The sequence below is a fragment of the Salvelinus alpinus genome, chromosome 5 (assembly GCF_045679555.1).
Source record: "Salvelinus alpinus chromosome 5, SLU_Salpinus.1, whole genome shotgun sequence".
NCBI classification, from domain to species: Eukaryota; Metazoa; Chordata; class Actinopteri; order Salmoniformes; family Salmonidae; genus Salvelinus; species Salvelinus alpinus.
In genome coordinates, this window is record NC_092090.1 from 73,624,427 (window position 1) to 73,650,962 (window position 26,536).

Sequence of the window (26,536 nt, forward strand, 5' to 3'; positions counted from 1 at the left end):
CAATTGGTATTTACAGTCTTGTCTCATCGCTGTAACTCCCGTATGGCTCGGCAGAGGCAAAGGTCGAGAACCGTGCATCCTCCGAAACACAGTTTCATCAGCTGTCTGGGTGGCTGGTCTCAGATGATCCTGCAGGTGAAGAAGACAGATGTGGAGGTCCTGGGCTGGTGTGGTTAAACAGGGTATGCGGTTGTCAGGCCGGTTGGACGTACTGCCAAATTCTCTAAAACAACGTTGGAGGCGGCTTATGGTAGAGAAATTAACATTAAATTATCTGGCAACAGCTCTGGTGGACATTACTGCAGTCAGCATGCCAATTGCATGCTCCCTCAAAACTTGAGACATCTGTGGCATTGTGTTGTTTGACAAAACTGCATATTTTAGAGTGGCATTTTATTGTCCCCAGCACAAGGTGCACATGTGTAATGATCACACTGTTTAATCTGCTTCTTGATATGCCACACCTGTCAGATGGATGGATTATATTGGCAAAGGAGAAATGCTCACTGAAAGGGATGTAAACAAATTTGTGCACAATATTTTTGAGAAATAAGCTTTTTGTGCGTATGGAAAATGGTATTTATTTTATTTCAACTCATTAAACATGGGACCAACATTTTACATGTTGAATTTATATTTTTGTTCGGTGTATATATACTACATTTATACTCCGGACTCTGACATTGCTCATCCTAATATTTCTAGATTTCTTAATTCCATACTTTTACTTTTAGATTTGTGTGTATTATTATTGCACTGTTGGAGCTAGGAATACAAGCATTTCTCTACATCCAAGGGATTAATGTGTCAAAAATATGCTTTCATCCACGAGTCAAAGGGAAGTGGGTCAGATTCAAACTCATGCCGACTCTGGCAAATGTGTGCCGGGGTCAGTGGCAGTAAGCACTGGACCACACAGGCACTGAGGAAACCAGTAATTGATTCAACCTATTGCTTGCTTTCAACATATAATAAAACAATTTATCTAAAAAAACAGATTTTCCGTAACAAAAAATACTTTATTATGATCCACATAAGAATTCACACGAGACGCGCTGTAGCCTGGACATAGCCTACATAAGATCCAATGTAGGTACATTGTATACAAACACTATTCTAAATATTTGTTCAGGTATTAAAATCCTCCTGCTGCAGGATTATTTTCCTGCGCCGAAAGGGGTCAAATTAAGATCCGACATCTGTGCATTAAATATTCAGCATTAAGTAATGGATATAGGCATAAACACATGCCTATGTGAATATACTTTTAAAATGAAGCAGAATTTTCCAGCCTTGCATAGTTTTGTTTATTACTTTTATGGGGTTTTTAAATGGTCTGTAAAGGGCAAAAACGTAGCGCAGAAGTAAATTCATCCACAAACACAAATATAACTATACAGTACAGTATATATTTATCTTAAATGAACCCATTTTCATGAATTTGGTGATATAATTGTCAAGCCCATTCAAAAGAATAGGGGACTGACCCCGGAAGTATGATGTAATACATTCACAATGTATTGCTCATGGAGAAAATATTGCCTCTCGCATATGAAGAGCACATGATCCATTCTACTCTATACGCTAGGAAAGGGATGCGGCATTACGTCATGTTTCCGGGCTTGAAAATTATATCATCAAATTCTGCTAACATACGTATTGGCAATTAGTAACATATTGTACGAATTGGAGGACGTAACATATCATAAAAAATGTATGATGGACGTCCACAAATTAATGCATATCATACGAAAAACGTAACATATCATACTAAATGAAGGGGAACAAATGTACAGTGGGGCAAAAAAGTATTTAGTCAGCCACCAATTGTGCAAGTTCTCCCACTTAAAAAGATGAGAGAGGCCTGTCATTTTCATCATAGGTACACTTCAACTATGACAGACAAAATGAGAAGAAAAAAATTCCTGAAAATCACATTGTAGGATTTTTAATGAATTTGTTTGCAAATTATGGTGGAAAATAAGTATTTGGTCAATAACAAAAGTTTATCTCAATACTTTGTTATATACCCTTTGTTGGCAATGACAGAGGTCAAATGTTTTCTGTAAGTCTTCACAAGGTTTTCACACACTGTTGCTGGTATTTTGGCCCATTCCTCCATGCAGATCTCCTCTAGAGCAGTGATGTTTTGGGGCTGTTGCTGGGCAACACGGACTTTCAACTCCCTCCAAAGATTTTCTATGGGGTTGAGATCTGGAGACTGGCTAGGCCACTCCAGGACCTTGAAATGCTTCTTACGAAGCCACTCCTTCGTTGCCCGGGCGGTGTGTTTGGGATCATTGTCATGCTGAAAGACCCAGCCACGTTTCATCTTCAATGCCCTTGCTGATGGAAGGAGGTTTTCACTCAAAATCTCACGATACATGGCCCCATTCATTCTTTCCTTTACACGGATCAGTCGTCCTGGTCCCTTTGCAGAAAAACAGCCCCAAAGCATGATGTTTCCACCCCCATGCTTCACAGTAGGTATGGTGTTCTTTGGATGCAACTCAGCATTCTTTGTCCTCCAAACACGACGAGTTGAGTTTTTACCAAAAAGTTCTATTTTGGTTTCATCTGACCATATGACATTCTCCCAAACTTCTTCTGGATCATCCAAATGCTCTCTAGCAAACTTCAGACAGGCCTGGACATGTACTGGCTTAAGCAGGGGGACACGTCTGGCACTGCAGGATTTGAGTCCCTGGCGGCGTAGTGTGTTACTGATGGTAGGCTTTGTTACTTTGGTCCCAGCTCTCTGCAGGTCATTCACTAGGTCTCCCCGTGTGGTTCTGGGATTTTTGCTCACCGTTCTTGTGATCATTTTGACCCCACGGGGTGAGATCTTGCGTGGAGCCCCAGATCGAGGGAGATTATCAGTGGTCTTGTATGTCTTCCATTTCCTAATAATTGCTCCCACAGTTGATTTCTTCAAACCAAGCTGCTTACCTATTGCAGATTCAGTCTTCCCAGCCTGGTGCAGGTCTACAATTTTGTTTCTGGTGTCCTTTGACAGCTCTTTGGTCTTGGCCATAGTGGAGTTTGGAGTGTGACTGTTTGAGGTTGTGGACAGGTGTCTTTTATACTGATAACAAGTTCAAACAGGTGCCATTAATACAGGTAACGAGTGGAGGACAGAGGAGCCTCTTAAAGAAGAAGTTACAGGTCTGTGAGAGCCAGAAATCTTGCTTGTTTGTAGGTGACCAAATACTTATTTTCCACCATAATTTGCAAATAAATTCATTAAAAATCCTACAATGTGATTTTCTGGAATTTTTTTCTCATTTTGTCTGTCATTGTTGAAGTGTACCTATGATGAAAATGACAGGCCTCTCTCATCTTTTTAAGTGGGAGAACTTGCACAATTGGTGGCTGACTAAATACTTTTTTGCCCCACTGTATGTGTACTATGCTACCTCTGAGTCCAGATTGACATAACATGCTTCTGTCTGAACCTTCCCAAACCTTGTGTCCTGCAAAACACACCCCAGGTGTGCTAGCTCTGGAATAGTTCAATAGTTTGGAACAGCTGGGGGTTCCCGAGGAGAGGTTTGATAACCCCTGTTCTAGCCCACTGGTATGTAGAAATTTGGTGCTAGTCGCAGCTAGAAATGTTAACCTTGCCCACTTGGGAAAAAATGGTTGAATCAATGTTGTTTCCAGGTTATTTCAACCAAAAAATCTTTGTGATGACGTTGAATCAACGTGGAAAACTGATTTGGATTTGCAAAAAGTCGTCAACATAATGTAAGGATTTTGTTGATTTCAAGTTTAATACATGTTAGGTGACAACTCATCCAAATATAAATCATAACTAGATGTTGAACTGATGTCTGTGCCCAGTGGGGAGATACTTTGTTGAAGAGTGATAAGAAAAAGGTTATTTCAGAGTACTTTTGATATACGAACACTTCTGTAAAGATTGCTTTTAAAAGCTTGGCTGCATCAGCCAATTGCCCTTTAGATACTTAAGTGTTTCTTATCACTGAAACATCATATAATATGCTGAAAAGGTTATTGTGCTGAAGCATTGGTTACTCTTACTTGGTTAGCTGTATTTCCATGAACAGAGCTTGTGGTTCACAGCAGTGGAGGCTCCTCAGAGGAGAAAGGGGATTTCTTTAAAAAATAAAAATTGTAAAACATTAAAAAGTTATCCTTTTTAGATAAAACTATACTAAATATATTCATGTCACCAAATAATTGATTAAAACACACTTTTTTGCAATGAAGGCATTCAGTAGCCTCAACACTACTCTGTAAGGTAGCACCATGGTGTAGCCGGAGGACAGCTAGCTTCCGTCCTTCTCTGGGTACCTTTACTTCAATGAAAAACCTAGGTGGCTCATGGTTTTCACCCCCTTCCATAGACTTACACAGTAATTGTGACAACTTCTAGGGGACATCCTCCAACCTATCAGAGCTCTTGCAGCATGAACTGACATGTTGTCCACCCAATCAAAGGATCAGAGAATGAATCTAGTACTGAAAGCATAAGCTACAGCTAGCTATCACTGCAGTGCATAACATGTGCTGAGTAGCTGACTCAAAGAGAAAGAAAGACAATAGTTGAACAGTTTTGAACAAATTAATTTATTCCAAAATGAAGGAGAAGCAAGAGAAAAATGTTGTCATTATTTTCACTTTCAGTTTCACTTATTTAGCTAGCAAATGCAGCTAGCTAGTTTAGCCTACTTAAATTCCCTGCTCAAACATAGTGATGCTATGTTAGATAGCTGGCTATGACTATCCAACACAACACTGGAACTCTTCCAAGTCAAGATAAGCTTTTGGTTTTACAAATGTATTGCCACCGGGGCCCGCCGGTGTAAGTGCTAAACTGCTTACAGACTGTACACTGTAACGTCACTGCATGACTGTAGTGGGTTTACTAACGCTCTAGTTCTTTTAGCTATGTTGACAATGACGTTGCTTTAGCTAATATGGTGACAACGATGTAGGCTGTGTGTAGCGGTTATGATATGGTTTGGCTTGGAAAGGTTTTTTCACCTGGTCACATACAGCTGATGTGTTGTGCATTGAAGTCCACAAGCGAAGGGAATAGGTGGGAGGAGGAGGGGAGGAGGAGAGCGCATCTATCTGAGAGAAGGAATACACCGTGGCTGTTTTGAAAGTGAACTGTGTTTACACGTGATCAGGGGAGTATTCATTCTGCCGATTCTGTTGAAAAACGTTTCTTAAACGGAAGCAAACAGAAAGAAACGGGGATAAACATGCTTGAATTTGTTCAATAGAAACTCTAGTTTGCAACTGTTGCATTAATGATTACACCCTAGATCAGATAGATGCAGGCAAAAGTGTGCAAGTTGGTATTGAATGTGTCACTGTCTGTCCATGTGTCACTGTCTGTCGCCTAAACATTTTCGACCTGTGTGCACCTACGTTGTAAACTTTCATTCATTGGCTAGGTTTTAGGAACCTCATGATGGTTACAGGGAAAATGTGAGTATCATGTAGTAAACCTATTGCTGATACATTGAGCTGGGTGAATGGAATATGAATGAGTCATTCAATATGCTGTAATAGAAATAAGGCCATGCTCAGAATGTTTTTGTTGTTGTCCTCCTTCATCTTAAATGGCACCGACCGCCACTGGTTCACAGAGTATGCGTGTGTGGATTTGCAAAAAGTAATCAACGTAAGGGCATTTCGTCTTTTTTTCACCAAATGTTTTACCTAAATCAAGTGTCATTTTTTGTTGATTTCACATTGAATTTACGTTAGTTGACAAGTCAACCGAATGTAAATCACAACTAAACGTTGAACTGACGTCTGTGCCCAGTAGGTAGCCTCTCACTACTGCCAACAGACCCGTTGGCCAAAAGCCTTTTTTATACTGAAATTGCTGGCTATGTCCTCGATCAGTCCAACTGTGCTGAAACCAGCAAGCGTATTTCTGTAACCACCCGAATAAAACCTTCCAACCTTGGCCACTGTTACATGCAGTATGTTACGGCTCGGTTGGATTGTGGGAAAAGGGTTTAATAAGGGTTGGGCTTGGGGGACTTGTCAGCACTGCTACACATGAGTGGTCTTTACAGGATAGCATCCTGTGCCAACCAATCAGGATGATTATAGTGGATTTTGTGAGATGTGAAGTTGGGGGAGTCGTTGATGGTAATATACAGTAAATGCCAGGGTGATTGTGGTGTTGCTGGTCCTCTGCTAACAGCATTTCCAGGTTTTACAGCTGAAAGGCCAGCTCAGCTCAGTATCAGGAGGGTGTGGTTGACAGACAGTGCATCCAGCCAGAAGCAGAGCAGAGGCACAAGCCCCTTCAGCAGCTGGTTCTGAGGTAGACTTACTGAAAACTCTGAGGGCATGGTCCTTTCTTAGCAGAAAGTAACTTAAGGGCAGGAATGAAATATTTAATGTGGAAAAATGTGCTTTTGAGCCTCTCACACCATTATTTTTGACATGTTCAGTTATGGTTGGTTGTGCACTGAGTGTACAAAACATTAGGAACATATGCTATTTCCATGGCATAGACTGACCAGGTGAATCGAGGTGAAAGCTATGATCCCTTATTGATATCACTTGTTAAATCCACTTCAATCAGTGTAGATGAAGGGGAGGAGACAGGTTAAATAATAATTTTTAATCATTGAGACATGGATTGTATATGTGTGCCACTCAGAGGGTGAATGGACAAGACAAAAGTTTTATGTGCCTTTTGAATAGGGTATGGTAGTAGGTGCCAGGTGCACCGGCTTGAGTGTGTCATGAACTGCAATACTGCTGGGTTTTTCACGCTCAACAGTTTCCTGTGTGTATCAAGAATGGTCCACCACCCAAAGGACATCCAGCCAACTTGATACAACTGTGGGAAGTATTGGAGTCAACATGGGCCAGCATCCCTGTTGAACGCTTTCGACACCTTGTAGAGTCCATGCCCTGACGAATTGAGGCTGTTCTCAGGGCAAAAGGGGTTGCGACTCAATATTTGGAAGGTGTTCCTAATGTTTTGTTCACTCAGTGTAATTTTAGTCTTGGTGGAGAAAAAGACCCTTGAATAGAATAGCATTAACTTGACATCAATATCTGGGATTGGGTGTTGAAGCTCAGCAGTACACTCATTTGTCACATCAGCCCTCAGCCAATGGCGAGCCATGAAGGTGGGTGGTGGCTGGTGGCTGCAGCAGCAGTGCCCTGAAGCCGGACCGAGGCTTTGAGTCAAGCTCCACCCCTAAATTTAAATTCTGTGAGTCACAATGGGAATGCTGCCCTGATAAATGAATAATTAAAGTGAAACCAATCATGGGAGTTTACACTGATCTCAGAATCTCATTAACCCACTTAAGAAATGTATCTCTCATCTCGGAGGAGAGGCCAGAGAGAGAGAGAGAGGGTGTCTTGGCAGAGTGGTGTGTCCATTGCAGTCAGAGCTTCAGGAAGGGTACTGTATGAGGTGTCTCCAAAAGCCTCACCCTCCCCAGTTTTTAAAGATCAAACAGGTTTTTATAGTCAGTGTCCAAGTCATACTACAATGGGAGCAAGTTAGTCATTCTGTACCTAGTAGTGTTGAAAATTCGTGTTTTTTTGTTAACTCATAAAAAGAACTTTCAAGTAATTCAGTGTAGGAGCATCAAGGGAACCTGAAATGATCCCGCTCTCTGTCACCATATCTTTTATATTCTGGTTTTCTATGTTTTTTTCTGTATTATTATTAAGAACAGGTACTCCTGTAGGTGACCTTAGGTAGTTTAACATCTAGACAGAAGTAATATTTAAAATGGGATTTTTTTGACAGAAACAGATATTGTCTCTCTCTAGTCAGCAGGAAGCAGATTGTGCAGTCAACGTTTCTACCTGTTCTTGATTATGGTGATACTGTTTATCAAAATGCAGCTGCCTTACTCTTCAACCCTTGGATGCTGTTTTTCATAGCGCCCTTTGTTTTGTGACAGGAGACAGTTTTATTTATCATCACTGTATTTTTAACCAAAATTATGGCTGGACATCTTTGAAGTCACGTAGATCACATCGTTATGCTCTTTTTGTTTACAAAGCCCTGCTCCACAAAGTTCCGAATGACCTAACATCACTGTTAAGATTTTAAATGGCAAGTTATCAAACCTGTTCACAGGGTTGATTAACTCTGGACACTCCTTTGGTGTCTAGAGAGATAGATAAATCAGATTTTAATTCCCTTGCACCATACGTGTAGAATTATCTACAACCCACTTTAAAATTGGAGGATTTGGTTCCTCTAAGGCCTTTCAGATGGTTGTTAGGATACCTTTTTACTGAAGAATTTGTCTGTTTTTTATGATTGTGTTTTGCTTTTCATGTATTGTTGTGTATAATAACATGCATTTTATTGTGTATATGAATGTGTAGTTTAATGTGTTTATTGTATTTTAATGTGTATTGTGGTGCTATACAGGGCTCATCTGAAAAAGAGAACTTGGTCTCAGCATTGACTCCCCGCCAAAATTAAGGTTGAATAAAATTCATCACTGAGATACCATTGGCAGAAACAGGGTTTGGCTATAACACTGTCTCCAGACATATCTTTAAATGTAAGTGAACACAGTCAAATTTGAATAAGTCTGGCAAAAAGTACTGAACAAGTATTGGACAATAGGATGCTATAGCTAATAAAGAAAATGGTGGCATACAGGTTGGCTTGGTGGGGACTTGTGCCTGGTATCTTGAATGACACAAACTAGTATTGACTATCCTGTTAGGCCCTTGAGTGAGTCGCAGGTTTCAAAATTGGTCCTCTCCACCCCTGTAAGAAATGGTACGGTACGGATGCTGCTGAGGGGATGACTGATGGTAATGATGAAGGAGATGATGATGTGGATCAATGTTGGTGCTCTAGTTTCCCCCATCTCACCCTCTGTCTTCTATTATGCTTTCCTGGCACAGCTTCACACTGTTCTGCATGGTTGTTCCTCCATGCTCCTGTCCCCAGGCACCGCTGTGCTGTGCCGTGCATATTGCTGGCTCTCAAACCTTCGTCTCCGTCACATTTAGAAAAATGCAGGAGAAATGCCAGCTGCTTCTAAAGGCACAATACACAATCTGAATGACTCATCACTTGAATAAGATGAATGAAAGATGAGCTGGTGTACTCTCCAACACTGAATGAGAGTCATAGAAGAGATGACGCAGACTGAGTGCCAACCCTGCATCATACTCATTGAGACAGATTCGTTCAGACCCTCACCTCCTAGTGCTGTGAGAAGACTGTTGAAGCCTGTTGAAGGGTCAATAACCATAATGTAGTGTCCTTTCTCTGAATGAATCTTCTGAAAGTCTCTGCCAGCACTGACAGGAAAACTTCTTCAGCGGAGGCATTTTCTCTCGCACTCTCACCGCAGTGACGTAACAGTGTTTATCTTCAGCGTTATAAAACTTTGTCTGGTTGAGAGCTCTTCCTCCAGGGTCCGTGTGGTGTACGTCTGAGTATCTCTACACCTCTGATCCAACCCCTTCCTCTCCTCTCTATCTGCCTTCCCAGGATAACCATCCTAAACAAAAGGGGGATGATTAATTTTGTGCAGTGACGGAGAATCATGGTTGTGAGACTCAGCATATGGGACGTATACAGTGTTATGCATTTTTGTTGTTTCCTTAGGGAGCTGGACAGGGGGAAATATTGAATGGAAGTGTCACGTTCTGACCTTAGTTTCTTTTTATGTCTTTGTGTTAGGTTGGTCAGGGCATGAGTTGGGGTGGGTAGTCTATGTTCTGTTTTCTATGTTGTTGTATTTCTATGTCTGGCCTGATATGGTTCTCAATCAGAGGCAGCTGTCGATCGTTGTCTCTGATTGAGAATCATATTTAGGTAGCTTGTTTTCCCCATTTTGGTTGTGGGTGGTTGTTTTCTGTTTATGTGTTTGTGTCACCATTCAGGACTGTTTTGGTTTTCGTTATCATTCACTTTGTTATTTTTGTATTTTGTAGTGTTCAGTTTATTATTAAAATATGACGAACACTTACCACGCTGCATATTGGTCCGATCCTTCAAACTCCTCAGACGAAGAGGACGAGAATCGTTACAGGAAGCCAGACCACTAGGCAAAAACTGGTTGAATCAATGTTGTTTCCACGTCATTTCATAAACAAATTCTATGTGATGACGTTGTATCAACACTGGTGACGCTGGTGAACAAGCTGGTCAAGCTGGTCTGGCAAAACCCACCCATTATTATCATATTTCCCAACATGCTCTATTACAGCTAGATTTTTTTGTGTGTGTTTTTGCATGTACTGTACATTGATTGATTTATTAATTGTATGCTACACAAAGATGAATGACATACATTTTTCTAAACTATTCCAATCTTTTAGTTGGATTCATTGCATCCGTTACTTACATTGTTATTTATTTTTATTTCAACTTTATTTACCCAGGTAAGCTAGTTGAGAACAAGTTCTCATTTACAACTGCGACCTGGCCAAGATAAAGCAAAGCAGTTCGACACATACAAGAACACAGAGTTACACATGGAATAAACAAACATACAGTCAGTAATACAGTAGAAAAAGTCTATATACAGTGTGTGCAAATGAGGTAGGATAAGGGAGGTAAGGCAATAAATAGGCCATGGTGGCGAAGGAATTACAATATAGCAATTAAACACTGGAATGGTAGATGTGCAGAAGATGAATGTGCAAGTAGAGATACTGGGGTGCAAAGGAGCAAGATAAATAAATAAATACAGTATGGGGATGAGGTAGTTGCATAGGCTATTTACAGATGGGCTATGTACAGGTGCAGTGATCTGTGAGTTACTCTGACAGCTGGTGCTTAAAGCTAGTAAGGAAGATATGAGTCTCCAGCTTCAGTGATTTTTGCAGTTCGTTCCAGTCATTGGCAGCAGAGAACTGGAAGTAAAAGCGGCCAAAGGAAGAATTGGCTTTGGGGGTGACCAGTGAGATATACCTGCTGGAGCGCGTGCTACGGGTGGGTAGGACCTTGAGCGTGGCTGAGGTGCACCCATGACCAGCTTTGAAACCAGATTGCATAGCGGAGAAGGTACGTTGGGATTCGAAATGGTCGGTAATCTGTTTGTTAACTTGGCTTTCGAAGACGTTAGAAAGGCAGGGTAGGATAGATATAGGTCTGTAGCAGTTTGGGTCTGGAGTGTCTCCCCCTTTGAAGAGGGGGATGACCGCGGCAGCTTTCCAATCTTTGGGAATCTCAGATGATACGAAAGAGAGGTTGAACAGGCTAGTAATAGGAGTTGCAACAATTTCGACAGATCATTTTAGAAAGAGAGGGTCCAGATTGCCTAGCCCGGCTGATTTGTAGGGGTCCAGATTTTGCAGCTCTTTCAGAACCTCAGCTATCTGAATTTGGGTGAAGGAGAAATGGGGTAGGCTTGGGCGAGTTGCTGTGTGGGGGTGCAGGGCTGTTGACTGGGGTAGGGGTAGCCAGGTGGAAAGCATGGCCAGCCGTAGAAAAATGCTTATTGAAATTCTCAATTATAGTGGATTTATCGGTGGTGACAGTGTTTCCTAGCCTCAGTGCAATGGGCAACTAGGAGGAGGTGCTCTTATTCTCCATGGACTTTACAGTGTCCCTGAACTTTTTGGAGTTTGTGCTACAGGATGCACATTTCTGCTTGAAAAAGCTAGCCTTAGCTTTCCTAACTGCCTGTGAATATTGGTTCCTAACTTCCCTGAAAAGTTGCATATCACGGGGGCTATTCGATGCTAATGCAGTACACCACAGGATGTTTTTGTGCTGGTCAAGGACAGTCAGGTCTGGAGTGAACCAAGGGCTATATCTGTTCCTGGTTCTACATTTTTTGAATGGGGCATGCTTTTTTAAGATTGTGAGGAAGGCACTTTTAAAGAATAACCAGGAATAAGGGCAAGTTGGTTAGAATGATATCTATGAGGGTGTCGTGTTTACGGATTTGGGGTTATACCTGGTGGGTTCATTGATAATTTGTGTGAGATTGAGGGCATCAAGCTTAGATTGTAGGATGGCCGGGGTGTTAAGCATGTCCCAGTTAGGTCATCTAGCAGCACGAGCTCTGAAGATAGATGGGGGGCAATCAATTCACATATTGTGTCCAGGGTACAGCTGGGGGCAGAAGGTGGTCTATAGCAAGCGGCAATGGTGAGAGACTTGTTTCTGGAAAGGTGCATTTTTAAAAGTAGAAGCTCAAATTGTTTGGGTACAGACCTGGATAGTAAGACAGAACTCTGCAGGCTATCTCTGCAGTAGATTGCAACACCGCCCCCTTTGGCAGTTCTATCTTGTTTGAAAATGTTATAGTTAGGGATGGACATTTCAGGGTTTTTGGTGGTCTTCCTCATTCAGACAGGATTCAGACACGGCTAGGACATCCGGGTTGGCAGAGTGTGCTAAAAAAGTGAATTGAACAAACATAAGGAGCAGGCTTCTAATGTTAACATGCATGAAACCAAGGTTTTTTCGGTTACACAAGTCAACAAATGAGAGCACCTGGGGAATAGGAGTGGAGCTAGGCACTGCAGGGCCTGGATTAACCTCTACATCACCAGAGGAACAGAGGAGGAGTAGGATAAGGGTAATGGTTACTGAAATGGTTGTTCCAGTTTAGATGGTCTCATTTATTCATAATTCTAATCCTGGCAGTCATTCTGAATGCAGATTTGGGGTGAATAGAAATTCCAATTGTTGAATATTCCTACTCTGTCTGGATTCCAATAGGAATTAAATATACCTTTGCAAGCCAGCATAATGTGACTTGAAGGCCTGAGGGGTCCACTGTATTAGGGAGAAACTCTTAAAGTAAGACCTACTGATGTACTGTCTTTAATAATTAAGCACTTTGATGCTGGTGACCAGTTTATGCTGGTATGCTGGTCACCAGTGTCCAAGACACAGCGAAGGCTGGTCACCAGCATACCATGCTGGTCACCAGTGTCCAAAACACATGCTGGTATGCTGGTCACCCGTGTCCAAAACACAGCGTATGCTGTGATCAGCCTATGCTGGTCTATGCTATTTTTTTCAGTAGGGTAGTGAGACAGGTTCCAGGCTAAAACTATAAAGGCATCCTCCTACAGTTTATATACAATTGTACTCATTGTTTGTTGTGCATTCTGTGGGTGATTTGAATGACCAATAAATGTAAGTGTTACAGGAGTTAATACTGTAGATCAGAATTACCCCTCCCCCTCTCTCTTTTTCTCCCCCCCCCCTCTCTCGCTTCTAGCTATGTTCTGGAGTGCTACTGTGGAGTGATCGCTTGTAGCAAACTGAAGACAAATGAGATTTATAGATTTTTTTCCCTCACAGTTTCTTTACTCTCCCTCTTTTCTGTCTTTCCCTCGCTCTCTCCAATCATGCCACAACATGTCTCAGTTCCCTGCTATCATCAGCTTTGGACGGAGGAGCCTCTATCTGAGCCAGGCTACTGCTGAAAGAGGATTGTTGACCCTCCCTACCCACCCTGCTCATTCCCTGAGGACCCACCCTGTTGCTGGTTGGGTGTCGCTCCCCGCTCTGCCTGGTGGTGGCCCTCGGGAGCTTTGAGCGCATACAGGTACGTTCAGTGCTCTACACTCCTATTGATTTCTGTCATTTCCTGTCACATTGTTCCATTCGATTAAATTGCTCAGTGGTTGCATCACTGTGGATCATAAACATTAGTTGTACTGTAAGAATTGGCTAGACATTGGGAGACATGGTTTATCGATGGTTACTGGAAAGTTTTACACAGATCACGCAAAGGCACGCTTGATATTGTCCTTATTCATAGCCCTTATTGTTATTGTAATGTACTGTATCAGTATCAGACTCTTACATCAAATAGAATAAGTATGTCTGATGACAAGCCAATCTGAGGTCAGTGAATCTCCTGGCCCACACTCTTAGCATACAGAGGGCTCTGCCTGCTGAGAGGGCAGCAGTATTAGTGCTGAAGTCAGTAACATTTGATTTGATTGGAAGTTAGTGCTGCTTAAGCAGGGAAAATTAAATGTGACCGTCAATTTGATCAATTGACAGTTAGTTATGCTTTCCTGCATTTGATGTATTGATTTGAGTTGTGGTAAAGATGAGACAATATAACTTTTAATAAACAATTCATTATGATTATCTAACTCATAATAATTGAATGTGTGACTATGTTGATTACAGAGTGAGGAACAAGATGAACATTTTTCATGTTGTTTCCAATGAAGGAATCAGAGAATGTAAATGCTCATCTTAAAACCTAGCCTAAGTGATTTAGGGCAAAGAGTATCTGTAGCTAAGAATTCCTTCTTCTATGTATAATTTATCATGTAACTGTGTGTGTGTGTGTGTGTGTGTCTCGTCTTTATCTGTGTGTCCACCTGCAGAGTGCGATAGTGCAGCAGCCATGACGAACGCAGTGATGGGCGGTAGCTCGGACCGCTGGGTGCCCAACGATAGGCAGATGAGCATGCATGCCAAGTAAGCACGGGTGGCAGAACAACAGGGTACACTAAGCACCATGCTGTTATCTCTGCACTCTAAAAAAAATTGTTTTATTTATTTTGACCTAGCCAGTTGGGTTGTGTGAATGACCCAACATGTTGAGTTGTTGGGATTACCGAAACATGGGTTAATTTAACCATCAATTTAGTTTTTATTTACTTTCATGCTGGGTTGACCCAGCAGCTGGTTCTTTTTAATGTCATTTTCAGGAGGCGGGGCTTATTAGGAGCGTGGCTTTCTACATTATTTTTGGCCATCCATGTGAGCAAATGTCATACCTATTCATCATGTTAAGTTTGTACACTGCAGCGCCTCCTGAGTGGCGCAATGGAGATTCTGGGTTTGAGTCCAGGCTCTGTCGCGACTGGGAGACCCATGGCCATTGCACAATTGGCCCAGCGTCATCCGGGTTAGGGGAGGGTTTGGCCGGCAGGGATGTCCTTGTCTCATCGTGCACCAGCAACTCCTGTGGCGGGCCGGACGCAGTGCACCCTGACAAGGTTGCCAGGTGTACAGTGTTTCCTCCGACACATTGATGCAGCTGGCTTCCGGGTTAAGTGGGCATTCTGTCAAGAAGCAGTGGGGCTTTGTTGGGTTGTGTTTCGGAGGATGCTCGACCATCACCTCTCCCGAGTCCGTACTGGAGTTGCAGCGATGAGACAAGACTGTAACGACCAATTGGGGAGAAAAAAGAGAAACAAAAATACAAATAAAATGTTTGTACACTGCAAATGTATATTTTTCAAACATGATATATTATAATATAACAAGATTATTTACATTATGTACTAAAGTGGTAACTATCCCAACATTGGGATTTGCGTGACTCCTACTCCTTATGTGACTCCTACACGTGTGACTCCTACTCCTTATGTGACTCCTACACGTGTGTAAGCCTCATTAAAGCTGTCGGTCTCCAACCTTAATACACGACAACAATACAACTGAACAGATGAACGGGAATGACATTTGCTCTCACGGGTGGCTAAAAATAACTTAACATCTGAAAGCTACACCCTTACTAAGCCACGCCTCCATTCTTATGATCTAACCCACTGGGACATATCTCAATAATCCAGCATCAAAAACCCTACCTTGCACTTTTTTTAAAGAAAACAACCCAACTAAGAGACCCAATGCCTGCAACCCAGCAGTTGGGTCATCCAAACAACCCAGCATTTTTTTGAGTGTGGGTCAATTGCCTGCTGCATGGTGCTGTTAACCCTTCCATGCTTTCCCAGGCACCAATTTATTTTCTCCTCTCCTGTCTACTTCCTTTTAATCTCTGCCCTGGCTGGGACTCAGTGATAAGGAACAGTAAGTAGTAAAGCTCTCCCTCCATCTCTCCGTCTACCTTATCCTCCCACCCTCTCCACTGTTTCAATCTACTATTCTAGTTTTTTATTGTATTTAGAGTGTATCTAGGGTATGTACAGGTAAATGTATATTCACTCCTGAATTATTGTATGTTCACATATGTTTGGACACAGGTAATGAAGGGTGTTTGCACAATGTGCACATGTGCATTAGGCCATTATGGTATTTGTTGTATTACGTTCTGTCTACTTTGTCTCTCTGTCTATTGTATACCTCTGTCAATTTGTCCACTCTTGTGTTTGAGTGTTATTTTGCATATACATTTGATTTCTCACTGTATGTCTGAGTGTGTGACCCTGATGAGCTAAAAATGCATGCATGCATCATGGGTGCCTCAGCCCCAGACAGTTTTCCTGTGTGGTTGTCAGGGGCAACTGGACCAACCAGGCCAGGCCTGGTCCCGGCGCTCCGGACCTGACTGACGAGGAGAAGGAGATCATTAACGGTGTGATCGCCCGTGCTGAGAAGATGGAGGCCATGGAGCAGGAAAGAATTGGGTGAGGACTAAAGAGACATTCTGAGCTAATGGATTGGAACTTCATTGCACTGCCAACCTCAGTGTTGTTAAATCTCAGCTCTGCAAAAATACTGGACAAGATGATAGAATTACACACACGTCATTCCATCAGTTGGACTATTATTACCACATTTACCCAACTGAGCATGGATGTTCTACTGGTAATGGGCTGTAATGAGAGTTGTCCTGGCTGCTGCAGGCGCCTGGTGAACCGTCTAGATGACATGAAGAAGACGGTGTGTGGGGACGGGGTGAACCGCTGTCTGCTGTGTGGGGAGCAGCTGGGTGTTCCAGGGGTCAGCTCAGTGGTTTGTGAGGACTGCAAAAAGGTAGGGGGGTTGGAAAGATTGGCTTTTTGCCCCTTCCTAGATGGCAAAGACGTTTTGATTTTGCTGTGATGAACCATTACGGACCATGTTAGGCCACAATTGACCCTGAGAAATTAAATGGTAATATATATGTGACATTGTAAACATTAATACCTCTTTGTGAACCTGTGTCTTCTCTCCTGTAGCACATGTGCACCAAGTGTGGAGTGCAGAACGGCAGCCGGTCGCGCTCTGTGTGGCTCTGCAAGATCTGCAGCGAACAGCGAGAGGTGAGTATTTCTGCGTGACACACAGGGTGACAGGGATATGTCATAGCATGACACGTTACGCTATCTGTCATAGTGAATTAAAAGACGTGGTGGGTGAAAGATACAGAGTGATGATTCACTTCTGTGAGACAGAGGGATCAGGGAGATTAACAGTGAGTGTACTGTTGGTGTCAAGGTTAAAGCTTATATGACGCAGGCCATTATTTACAAACCCCAGGAAGACTATCTGTTGTCATGGCGTCAGCTTGATGGGGATCCAAATAAAGATGAAAGATTCTAAATAATCTCTTAGGTGTGGAAGCGATCTGGTGCCTGGTTCTTCAAAGGCTTTCCTAAGCAGTTCCTGCCCTCGCCCATGCCCATCTCCAAGTCCAAAGAGTCAAGTGCCCAGCGAGCCCCAGAGCCAGCATCATCTGACCCCAGGGCTGCAGCTGGTCATACCCGACCACAGGCACAGGCCAGAGGTAAGCAGGCCACACGGAGCAGTGGGAATCAGGTTGATTGCTTTCTTGGCTTGTGAGAGTGGCAAAGCAGATATAGACATGGTCTGTTTTCAGTAGCTGGCCAGGCAGAATAAAACCCATTCAGCTAACTAATTATAGCTAAATGGGAATGATGTTGTCCTGAGGTCAATATTCTATTTTAAAATGACTTGAAATATAAAAGCGATGGAAAGCCCGAACAGTATCTACAATGTTTTATTTGTTTTATCTTTTGTACTGTTCTTTACTGATATTGTCGACTATGAATATAGTACTACTGTTTTGTTGGGAACATATCTCAGTGGGCCATGCACACTCGGGAGAGGTCTTAATTCATGAACATGTACCACGTTCAATATGACTGAAGTCTTATACAAAACGATACAGTTGACGGGGCAAAAATAAGAGTGTAGGTGTGAGAGAGAATCAGTGTCCTGTGCTGCCTGTCTCCCAGGTCCAGAGGAGAGTCAGGCTCCTAGTGCTAGCCAGCAGGGAGCAGGTGAGTCATTCAGTCATTAACCTTATAGCCACCATCTCAATGCACCGTCTCACCAGTTTAAACAAACATCACCAGATGTTGGGCCCTCCACTGGCTCCCAGTCACTCCTAACATTTATTTGAATGATTCATTTGTCAGCATTACCATTAAAGCCCAGGTCTTTTTCCCAGAATGAGCACTGCCACCTCCTCTCAGACAGCCAGATCCAGGGGTGGGTGGGTTGACTTAGGCAGTGGGAAGTACATTCTGGGGCAAGGCTGGCACCTCCAGGGGGCTCTGAAAAGAGAGGTGGCATAGAATCTGCTCCCACTTGTAGCAGTGCCATTAGCATTGCAGTAAGATATCCTCAAAAAAGAAAGCTGGGGGGGAAAAGGTAGAGAAAAAATCCAGGCTTTAGGAAGTGATCAAGGTTGCCTGCCACAGTTTGTTGTACTGTATGTAGGTCAATGCCTGTGCAATGGAAAATCTGCAACATTAAAAGGATTCAGAGACTAGGGAGCCATATGGATTCCACTGCAGGGCAGTCTCAGTGATATGCTGATGTGTGTGTGTGTGTATGTGTGTGTATGTGCGCATGTTTGTTAATGTGTGTAGCAGGACCAGAGGAACTGGGGCATGCTGGCAAACCACCTGTGGCCCCTAAGCCGTCAGATGTTCGCATGGCCACTGGTGGGACTGGTCATGGTTACAATGAGGGAGGTGCTCAGAACAGCCCAGTGGTGCTGCAGAAGGCTGTTCCAGTCCAGAGCTCCAGGCCCCCTCCAGCAGCATCGGCCCAGCAGGGTAGGGCAAAGATGGACCCACATCACCAGGCCAGCCCTGACACTGACACACACTTAGCATTTATAGAGGATAGAAATATGTGGTGTCCATCAGCACATAAGAACACTAATCATTATCATGGTTATGGTTGTAGCTCCACTGGAGACGGAGGGAGGTGGCTACTCCACTAGCGCTGCTCCAGTGGAGGAGAGAGTGCCTCCTGCAGTGCGGGAGGAGAGGAGACAGCCAATCACCTACAACCCCCCTCCTGCTCGACAACAAGCCCCTCCGCCTGAGGAGGAGGATGCAAACAGCTATGACTCAGATGAGGCCAGTAAGTGACCAGCCTGTCCTTCCAGCTAGACCTCTTCAACATGAGCTATGTGTCTATTGTTGGATTTCCACCTTACTCAAGACTTCAGTGATCTCTCTCTATGGCTTCCAGACTGTTTTAAGTCAACATACACTGAGTGTACTAACAGCCCTTAGTTGTGGTTTACTGGGCATATATCACACCTCCTCGGGCCATATTGCTTAAATAGACTCAATATTAGGAAGATGTTTTTAACGTTTTGTACACTTAGTGTATAATGACTCCCACTGGGCACAGACATCAATTTAACGTCTATTCCACGTTGGTTCAATGTAATTTCATTGAAATGACGTGGAAACAATGTTGATTCAACCTGTGTGTGCCCTGTGAGTCTGCTCTTTGTATTTCTAGTTGTTTACATAGTCATTCAGCAGACACTTTTATCCAGTCTGTTGTAGCATCTCCATGCTTGATCTCTCTGAGTCGGTGGCCTTTGTAGGGTTCTAAGCATATCAATCATCTAATAATACTAGCAGCCAGCATGCATCCTTCTAGTAGAATTCAGGGAGATGTATTGGAGATGATATACGATACCAACCGTATATTATCCAAGCATTTGAATCAATATCTTGGAAGTAAAGTAGAACAGAATGTAAAACAATTCAATAGTGAGACATAAACTCTGTAATGGAACAATTTGTGTGTATGTCTCCCTTGCGTAATGGGAATCGTGTCATGACAGTCGTACGTCATGTTCCATGCCTCAAATGGTCTTTCCTTGCTCCCTGGGGGATGAGGTGTTAATTTACTTCATGGAGGTCCGGGAATTTAGAACAGAACACATTATTTGGGATACGAGAGCGCTGATGGGATCTAGATTTCCCTTGTGTTTGAATAGTTCCCTAATGTTATGGTAGAAATGGCAGAAATAGCATTGGTTCTGGTTCTCTATGGAGTTGGCAGTGCTAGGACAGCCAGGTTCTGTGGTACAGACTGGTTTCAATAGCTCAACTGCTGCTGACTAGATCAGTGTTAAATCTACTCACAGATGCCCTGGTTCTGTAGGCCTAATGGATTAAACAAGTACATTATTTGTTTGCATCTAGTTACTGTAGATAGCATTATATTACACAAATTAAATGTGTGCATTTTCGCCCTAATCTAATAATAAACTTTCCTGTGCTTTATGTTTTCCTGCCATTTGAAATGTTGCGTATTAGCTCAGTGATGTCTAATAGCTAAAGAGGCTGATTGGAGTCAGAGAGATTTAAGTACACAGGCCACTAGAACTACAGGCTTTAAAAGCTGGCCTCCCAACCATTACTCAGCAATGTGGTGGTTTGGAGCTGTTGGAGGTTTACTGTTTTAGATGAGGGGGATGATAGATTTAAACCTATTGATTATTAGTATGATCCCAGTTTCACCCTCCCTAAACATCCATGCATAGAATCCCATTTAACTTCTCTGTTTTCATATTCCGTTTGAAGTGGGATATTTTCTAAATGTATTCCTTTGTGAGTCATATTTCTTCTTTAGTTGATATTATTCTGCTGGTTTTTAATGGAATTTCCTGTTTCTAATATTTGAACGGATGCAGAACCTATTTCATCTGTTTACATTCCATTTAGTCTGCAGATTTACTGTTGGATTATTTATTTATTTCTTCTTTATCAGTTCATCACTTGATTTTCTGTTCTTTGGTCTACCCTCTGGCGTGAAGCTCATATCTCTATTACTGTAGACCAGGCCTCTCCAACCCTGTTCCTGGAGAGTTACCCTCCTGTAGGTTTTTCGCTCCCACACCAGTTACTAACCTGATTCAGTTTATCAACCAGCTAATTATTACAATCAAGTGCTCTAGATTAGAGTTGGAGTGAAAACCTACAGGACGGTAGCTGTCTATGAAAAGGGTTGTAGACATTCTCAATATTTTCTGATACTCTGAGAATCAATCCTAGTCTAGACTCTATTTACAACCCAGTGCCCTCAATATAAGATGTACTGCTAGTGTCTGTGTTCCACTGTTTGTTGTCTGATCTAATGACTGTCCTGGGTGTGTTTCAGCCACTCTGGGCGGCTTGGAGTTCAGCTTACTCTATGAGCAGGAGAACAACAGTCTCCACTGCAGCATCCTCAAAGCCAAGGTATCCCTTACTGCACTCATTCACTCACTCTGAGCCAATTACACTGAAGTGGCCTGTGTTAAGAAGCTGCTGCTGCAGGAGTTTACTTTCCTATCTTGAATAGGGGCTCCTGGTCCCTGCTGTCCTGTCTGGTGACATAAAGAGTCTTGTCTTTCCCTCAGGGACTGAAGCCCATGGACTCCAACGGACTGGCTGATCCCTATGTCAAGCTGCATCTACTGCCAGGGGCCAGTAAGGTGATAGAATTCACTTTCCTTATTTTCAACCTGGGAGTTAATATATGTTTGTGTATTTGTTATGGTATGTGTTATGATTCAGAAAAATGTGTTATGCTAGGAGACACGCCCATTAGCTCAAGCCTGCCACCATAAGGATTATCCATTGTACTACACATAAAGATCCCTTGCCTCTCTCCAGCCTCAGATATAGAAGTGCTGAAGACCAGTTGATTGAGTTCCTTATCTTTATTTATTGTATCTACTCTCATGTGCTGCAGTCCAACAAGCTACGCACCAAGACCCTGAGAAACACCCGTAACCCTGCCTGGAACGAGACCCTGGTCTACCACGGACTCACAGATGAGGATATGCAGCGCAAGACTCTCAGGTGGATACTTAAAGCAGTGAAACAACACACGCCTGTTCACTAAACATCAGGATAACCTGTCTTGTTGTCTACATTTGTTGCCGTGGTTTTATCTACGGGCTTAATTGTTTTCATTGACATGATTTCCTCCATAGACGTTATGATCCAATATTATCGATGTACTATCTTGGTTGATGTAGGATCTCTGTCTGTGATGAGGACAAGTTTGGGCATAATGAGTTTATTGGAGAAACTCGCGTTGCGCTGAAGAAACTGAAGATCAACCAGAAAAAAACCTTCAACGTGTGTCTCGAGAGAGTTGTCCCTGTGAGTATGTTAACATGCTACACACGTTAGATAAATATACAGTAAAAGTCCCATTTGTTTGATTGGACCACCCATATTCTTCCACAGACAAAGAAGACCGCAACAGCTGGAGGGGCTCGAGGCATTTCGCTCTACGAGGATGAGGTATTGGTGTTTGACCTGCGTGTGTGGGCATGTAGATTACCGCTACGTGTCTTCATGCAAATCATGTCTTCATGATATGATTTTTTTTAAATGTCACTCTTCCCTCCTCTCTCCCCCATCTCTTTCTCGTCCAGGGTGGGAAGGAGGTTGGAGATGTGGAGGAGCGTGGTCGTATCTTGATCTCCCTCACGTACAGCACCCAGCAGAATCGTCTCCTCGTGGGTGTGGTGCGCTGTGTTCACCTGGCCGCCATGGATGCCAACGGATACTCTGACCCATTTGTCGAAATGTCAGTCTGTTTCACTGTGATTCCTATCAGGCGTCATTACAAACAAAACCTTTCCAGTGTTTAGTATAATTTTTTTAATCAAAATCAATACAAATGGATTATGTCAAAGTTTTTCATTTGCATAGCAGAATATATCTGTTTTGCAATTTACTTTCCTATCCCCAAATGCAGGATGACAACATCAAACTAATATGATCTATTATATGATGTGTTAGATGCCTGAGACCTGATATGGGGAAGAAGGCCAAGAACAAAACAAATATCAAGAAGAAGACCCTAAACCCAGAGTACAACGAGGTCAGTCTCCCATGCAATAATAATACAAGACCAAAGCAACCATCTGACAGCAGTACTTTGTTTGTGATTTTAATGTTTAAATGCCTGTCAAAACATCAATGTATTGATTTGTGTATCGAAGTAAATTACATTTATTGGACATTGTGAGGGGGATGATTTCTCCGTTGTTGTGTTACAGGAATTTAGCTATGACATCAAGCACAGCGACCTGGCTAAGAAGACCCTGGACATCTCAGTGTGGGACTACGACATTGGGAAATCCAATGATTACATCGGTACGATCCATAGGAGATCTGGTTGAGATCTAGTATACCTTGTTGAAGTTTCCATCTGTTGTGCCAGCCCTCTCACCCCCCTCTCCCTCCCTGTTGGTCTGCTGTAGGTGGGTGTCAGCTGGGCATCACAGCCAAAGGGGAGCGGCTGAAGCACTGGTATGAGTGCCTGAAGAACAAGGACAAGAAGATAGAGCGCTGGCACACCCTGTTGAATGAGAATCCTGTCAACAGCAACTAACCCCTATTAGAATGAGCAAAGTCATCTCCCTCAACACTCAGCCCCCTCTCCTTTCTCACATTACCATCTCTAACCTCCCCAAGAACCTTTAATATTGGACTAACCAGTAGTCTTCCTGTCTGGCTGTCTGCATTCTTTCCTGCCCTCAACCCAACCCGCCACATGCACCTTTCCCATCCTCCCCTGTTGTCCAAGATGTGATATTCCCATCTCATGTCTCTCCCCCTGTACTGAGACTTATCTGGAAAGACTCCCCCAGAGGCAAAACATGGTATACTTTAAAATCATCCTTCAAAAACAATTTAGGGATTCAACAATTTAAGGCAAAAAATACATAAATAAATACCTTTGAAGATAATAAAAACAACAGCTTGACATTGCATTATACAGTTGCATTGAGATAATCATGGCAGTTGATGATGTTATATACTGAACTTGACACATCCTAAAGAATTTTGAAATGCACTAGCACAAAAGATGTTGAAGCAATATGTTATGGAATTCTATGTGGGATTACAGCTGCAGCACCCATGGAACTATGAAGTTCATTAGACTGGCAGGTTGTAATCCTTGATTTCTGGTAAAATGACATCATGCAGTATTATTACCACTTGTATGAGCATGCAAAACCACATGAAAACACACAGAGGACCCACAGCTGCCCTCTGAACTATTTCAAATGTTCCTAAAGTCACATGTTTATTTAATGATATCTAATGAATATTATGGCATTCTCATGAAGAAGGTTTATGTGTTGCAGAATTTCTGAAGTTAAAGATAAAAAATAATCTGGACTATGGGAATGATTCACAAAACACTTGACTGACATTTAGTTTGGAGAGAACATTGATTATGTTTTAATATATTACATACTAAATAGGCAATTCAAATCATATATTTTTATTTCAGTATCAGTTTAAATATTTTGAATGATAGCACTCCTATTAGAAGAAACTGTGCTCACTTTCTGCCAGGTGTTCACTTTGTTCTTATTTGAGTCATGTTTATAGAGGTAGTGGGAACATGTTACATTTTTGATGAGAATGTTTGCACTGAGAAGTTGAAAATCTGGTTCAGTTCTTTGTTTACGGTGAAGGAAGAGAGGAGACAGGAAAACATTATTTCCCTGGCTAGTAATGAGAAGTATACTATAACAGGTGTGGTTTAAATGAATGTTTACTGAGGTTTTTTACTGACTGACATTTTTACATTGAATGCACATGATCAGATTTTTCACTGACACTTAAAGCCTGCTCCCCCTTAGTCACATTAAATAAGACAACATGGGTAAGGCTATGTCATAAGTAAACGTGCTGCTTGCATGCACTGTGCTCGTGACCCTTGTGTTTTCTGTGGCTGGAGCAGTCACACACCCCAACACGCTCCTCCCCGCAATGCACCCCCCTTAACCCACTCTGGCCGCCTCCATTCTTTCTTCATTCTTTTTTGCTACACCAATCACTCAACGTTTTGCCGGGTGGCTGTTGACCAATTAGCGTAATTCAAGGAAAGCACATCTTATACCATGGAATGACCTCAATTTATACAGCTGTTTGCAAGTTTCTAAAAAAAAACGATGCATGAGAGATCTTGTGGTTCATGATATATACATTGACTTAAGAAACAAATTATATTGTAATTTGATGATTTGTCTCTACCCCTTAACATTGGTCCAAATGCTTTTTTTAAACACTGAAGTCCACAGCAACATACATTTATTTATGCAGCATGAATATCAGGACAATTATTGTTATCATTAGGCTAACAATGGATACATTAATTGATGTACCAGGCTACTTTAGACCCTCTTCGGAGCATCCTCAGCTTGGTAATGTGACAGGGATGAGAGCAAAAGCTAGGACCCTGTACACAGAGCTCAGATAACGCTTAGAGGGCTGATTATTGTGCGTAAACAGTCAAGCACATTAACAAATGGATCTCACCGATTAGTTCCTGAAGGTAGAAGAGTAAAGGAGATTAATCTCATCCATAGAGTGATGTATTTTCACCAAGTGCTCTGTCTCCTCCTTTGATGGGTAAAAACAGGGGCTCCCACAGTCATGAGAGCCTCTGTCTGAACTGTATTGTCCTGCTGTTCACCAGTAGCCACAATTTCAACTTTATTTTGTTGCGTATGCACTTGGTTTTCACTGGTTCTACTACGGTACTATTGTAGCCTACCTGTTCTGTTTTTGACCAGTTTAGTGGTCTTTAATCTTAATTAGTTTCTATTCACTTTTCTGGATAGTAAGTATCGCTAAACCTAAAGAGGATACAACTGTTCTCCGTTTTGTTCTGCCTACTCTATTTAAATGAATTGTTTGTTGGTTTTTTGTAAATAAGTAGTGCATGGACTTGAGAGAAACAAAATATAAGTATCTGTGTATGTTTGCATGTAAAGATTTTACAAGGAGTTAGGTTTACACAGATCAATAAAAGCTAGGTCAGACTTGTGAGATCATTATCTTGTGTACCGTCTATGGTCTTTGTAGGGAGATTTTGTGTGTGTGTGGTTTTGATGCTAACTGTTGCGTTGTGCCTAAGAACAGCCCATTGGGCATATACCACACCTCCTCGGTCCTTATTGCTTAAAAATACACTGAGTGTATTAAACATTAGGAACGCCTGCTCTTTCCATGACATAGACTGACCAGGTGAATCCAGGTGAACGCTATGATCCCTTATTGATGTCACTTGTTAAATCCACTTCAAATCAGTCTAGATGAAGGGGAGAAGACAGGTTAAAGAAGGATTTTTAGACCTTGAGACATGGATTGTGTATGTGTGCCATTCAATTCAAATAAAATAAAATTGTATTTGTCACATGTGCCGAATACAACAGGTGTTTCACCTAACAGTCAAATGCTTACTTACAAGCCCTTAACCAACAATGCAGTTAAGAAAAATACCTGCTAAGTTAAAAAAATCATAAAAAACAAATACAAATAAAACAAATTGATAAGTAAAAAATAAGAAATAAAAGTAACAAATAATTAAAGAGCAGCAGTAAAATACAATAGCGAGGCTACCGGTACAGAGTCAATGTGCGGGGGCACCGGTTAGCTGAGGTAATTGAGGTAATATGTACATGTAGGTAGAGTTAAAGTGACTATGCATAGATAATAAACTGAGGGTAGCAGCAGCGTAAAGGGGGGGGGGGGCAATGCAATAGCCATTTGATTAGCTGTTCAGGAGTCTTTTGGCTTGGGGGTAGAAGCTGTTTAAAAGCCTCTTAGACCCAGACTTGGCGCTCCA

General features: G+C 42.3%; 1 protein-coding gene across 2 annotated transcripts in view; it reads left to right on the forward strand.

The window, feature by feature from the left end:
• Positions 1 to 25,745, forward strand: part of LOC139576762 (rabphilin-3A-like) — a 41,952-nt gene extending 16,207 nt beyond the window's left edge. The window contains exons 2-19 of one of the 2 annotated variants that reach the window (XM_071403192.1): positions 13,337 to 13,517; positions 14,317 to 14,410; positions 15,740 to 15,751; positions 16,180 to 16,308; positions 16,528 to 16,657; positions 16,843 to 16,926; positions 17,219 to 17,390; positions 18,502 to 18,690; positions 18,824 to 19,003; positions 21,047 to 21,126; positions 21,288 to 21,362; positions 21,623 to 21,732; positions 21,912 to 22,038; positions 22,126 to 22,182; positions 22,317 to 22,471; positions 22,687 to 22,768; positions 22,947 to 23,043; positions 23,151 to 25,745. In XM_071403192.1, the coding sequence (XP_071259293.1) occupies positions 14,337 to 14,410; positions 15,740 to 15,751; positions 16,180 to 16,308; positions 16,528 to 16,657; positions 16,843 to 16,926; positions 17,219 to 17,390; positions 18,502 to 18,690; positions 18,824 to 19,003; positions 21,047 to 21,126; positions 21,288 to 21,362; positions 21,623 to 21,732; positions 21,912 to 22,038; positions 22,126 to 22,182; positions 22,317 to 22,471; positions 22,687 to 22,768; positions 22,947 to 23,043; positions 23,151 to 23,281 (1,884 nt within the window). In that variant the 5' untranslated portion in view covers positions 13,337 to 13,517; positions 14,317 to 14,336 and the 3' untranslated portion in view covers positions 23,282 to 25,745. The remainder of the gene's footprint in view (positions 1 to 13,336; positions 13,518 to 14,316; positions 14,411 to 15,739; positions 15,752 to 16,179; positions 16,309 to 16,527; positions 16,658 to 16,842; positions 16,927 to 17,218; positions 17,391 to 18,501; positions 18,691 to 18,823; positions 19,004 to 21,046; positions 21,127 to 21,287; positions 21,363 to 21,622; positions 21,733 to 21,911; positions 22,039 to 22,125; positions 22,183 to 22,316; positions 22,472 to 22,686; positions 22,769 to 22,946; positions 23,044 to 23,150) is intronic. The other variant, XM_071403193.1, reaches the window with a different exon arrangement.
• The last annotated feature ends 791 nt before the right edge of the window (positions 25,746 to 26,536 follow it).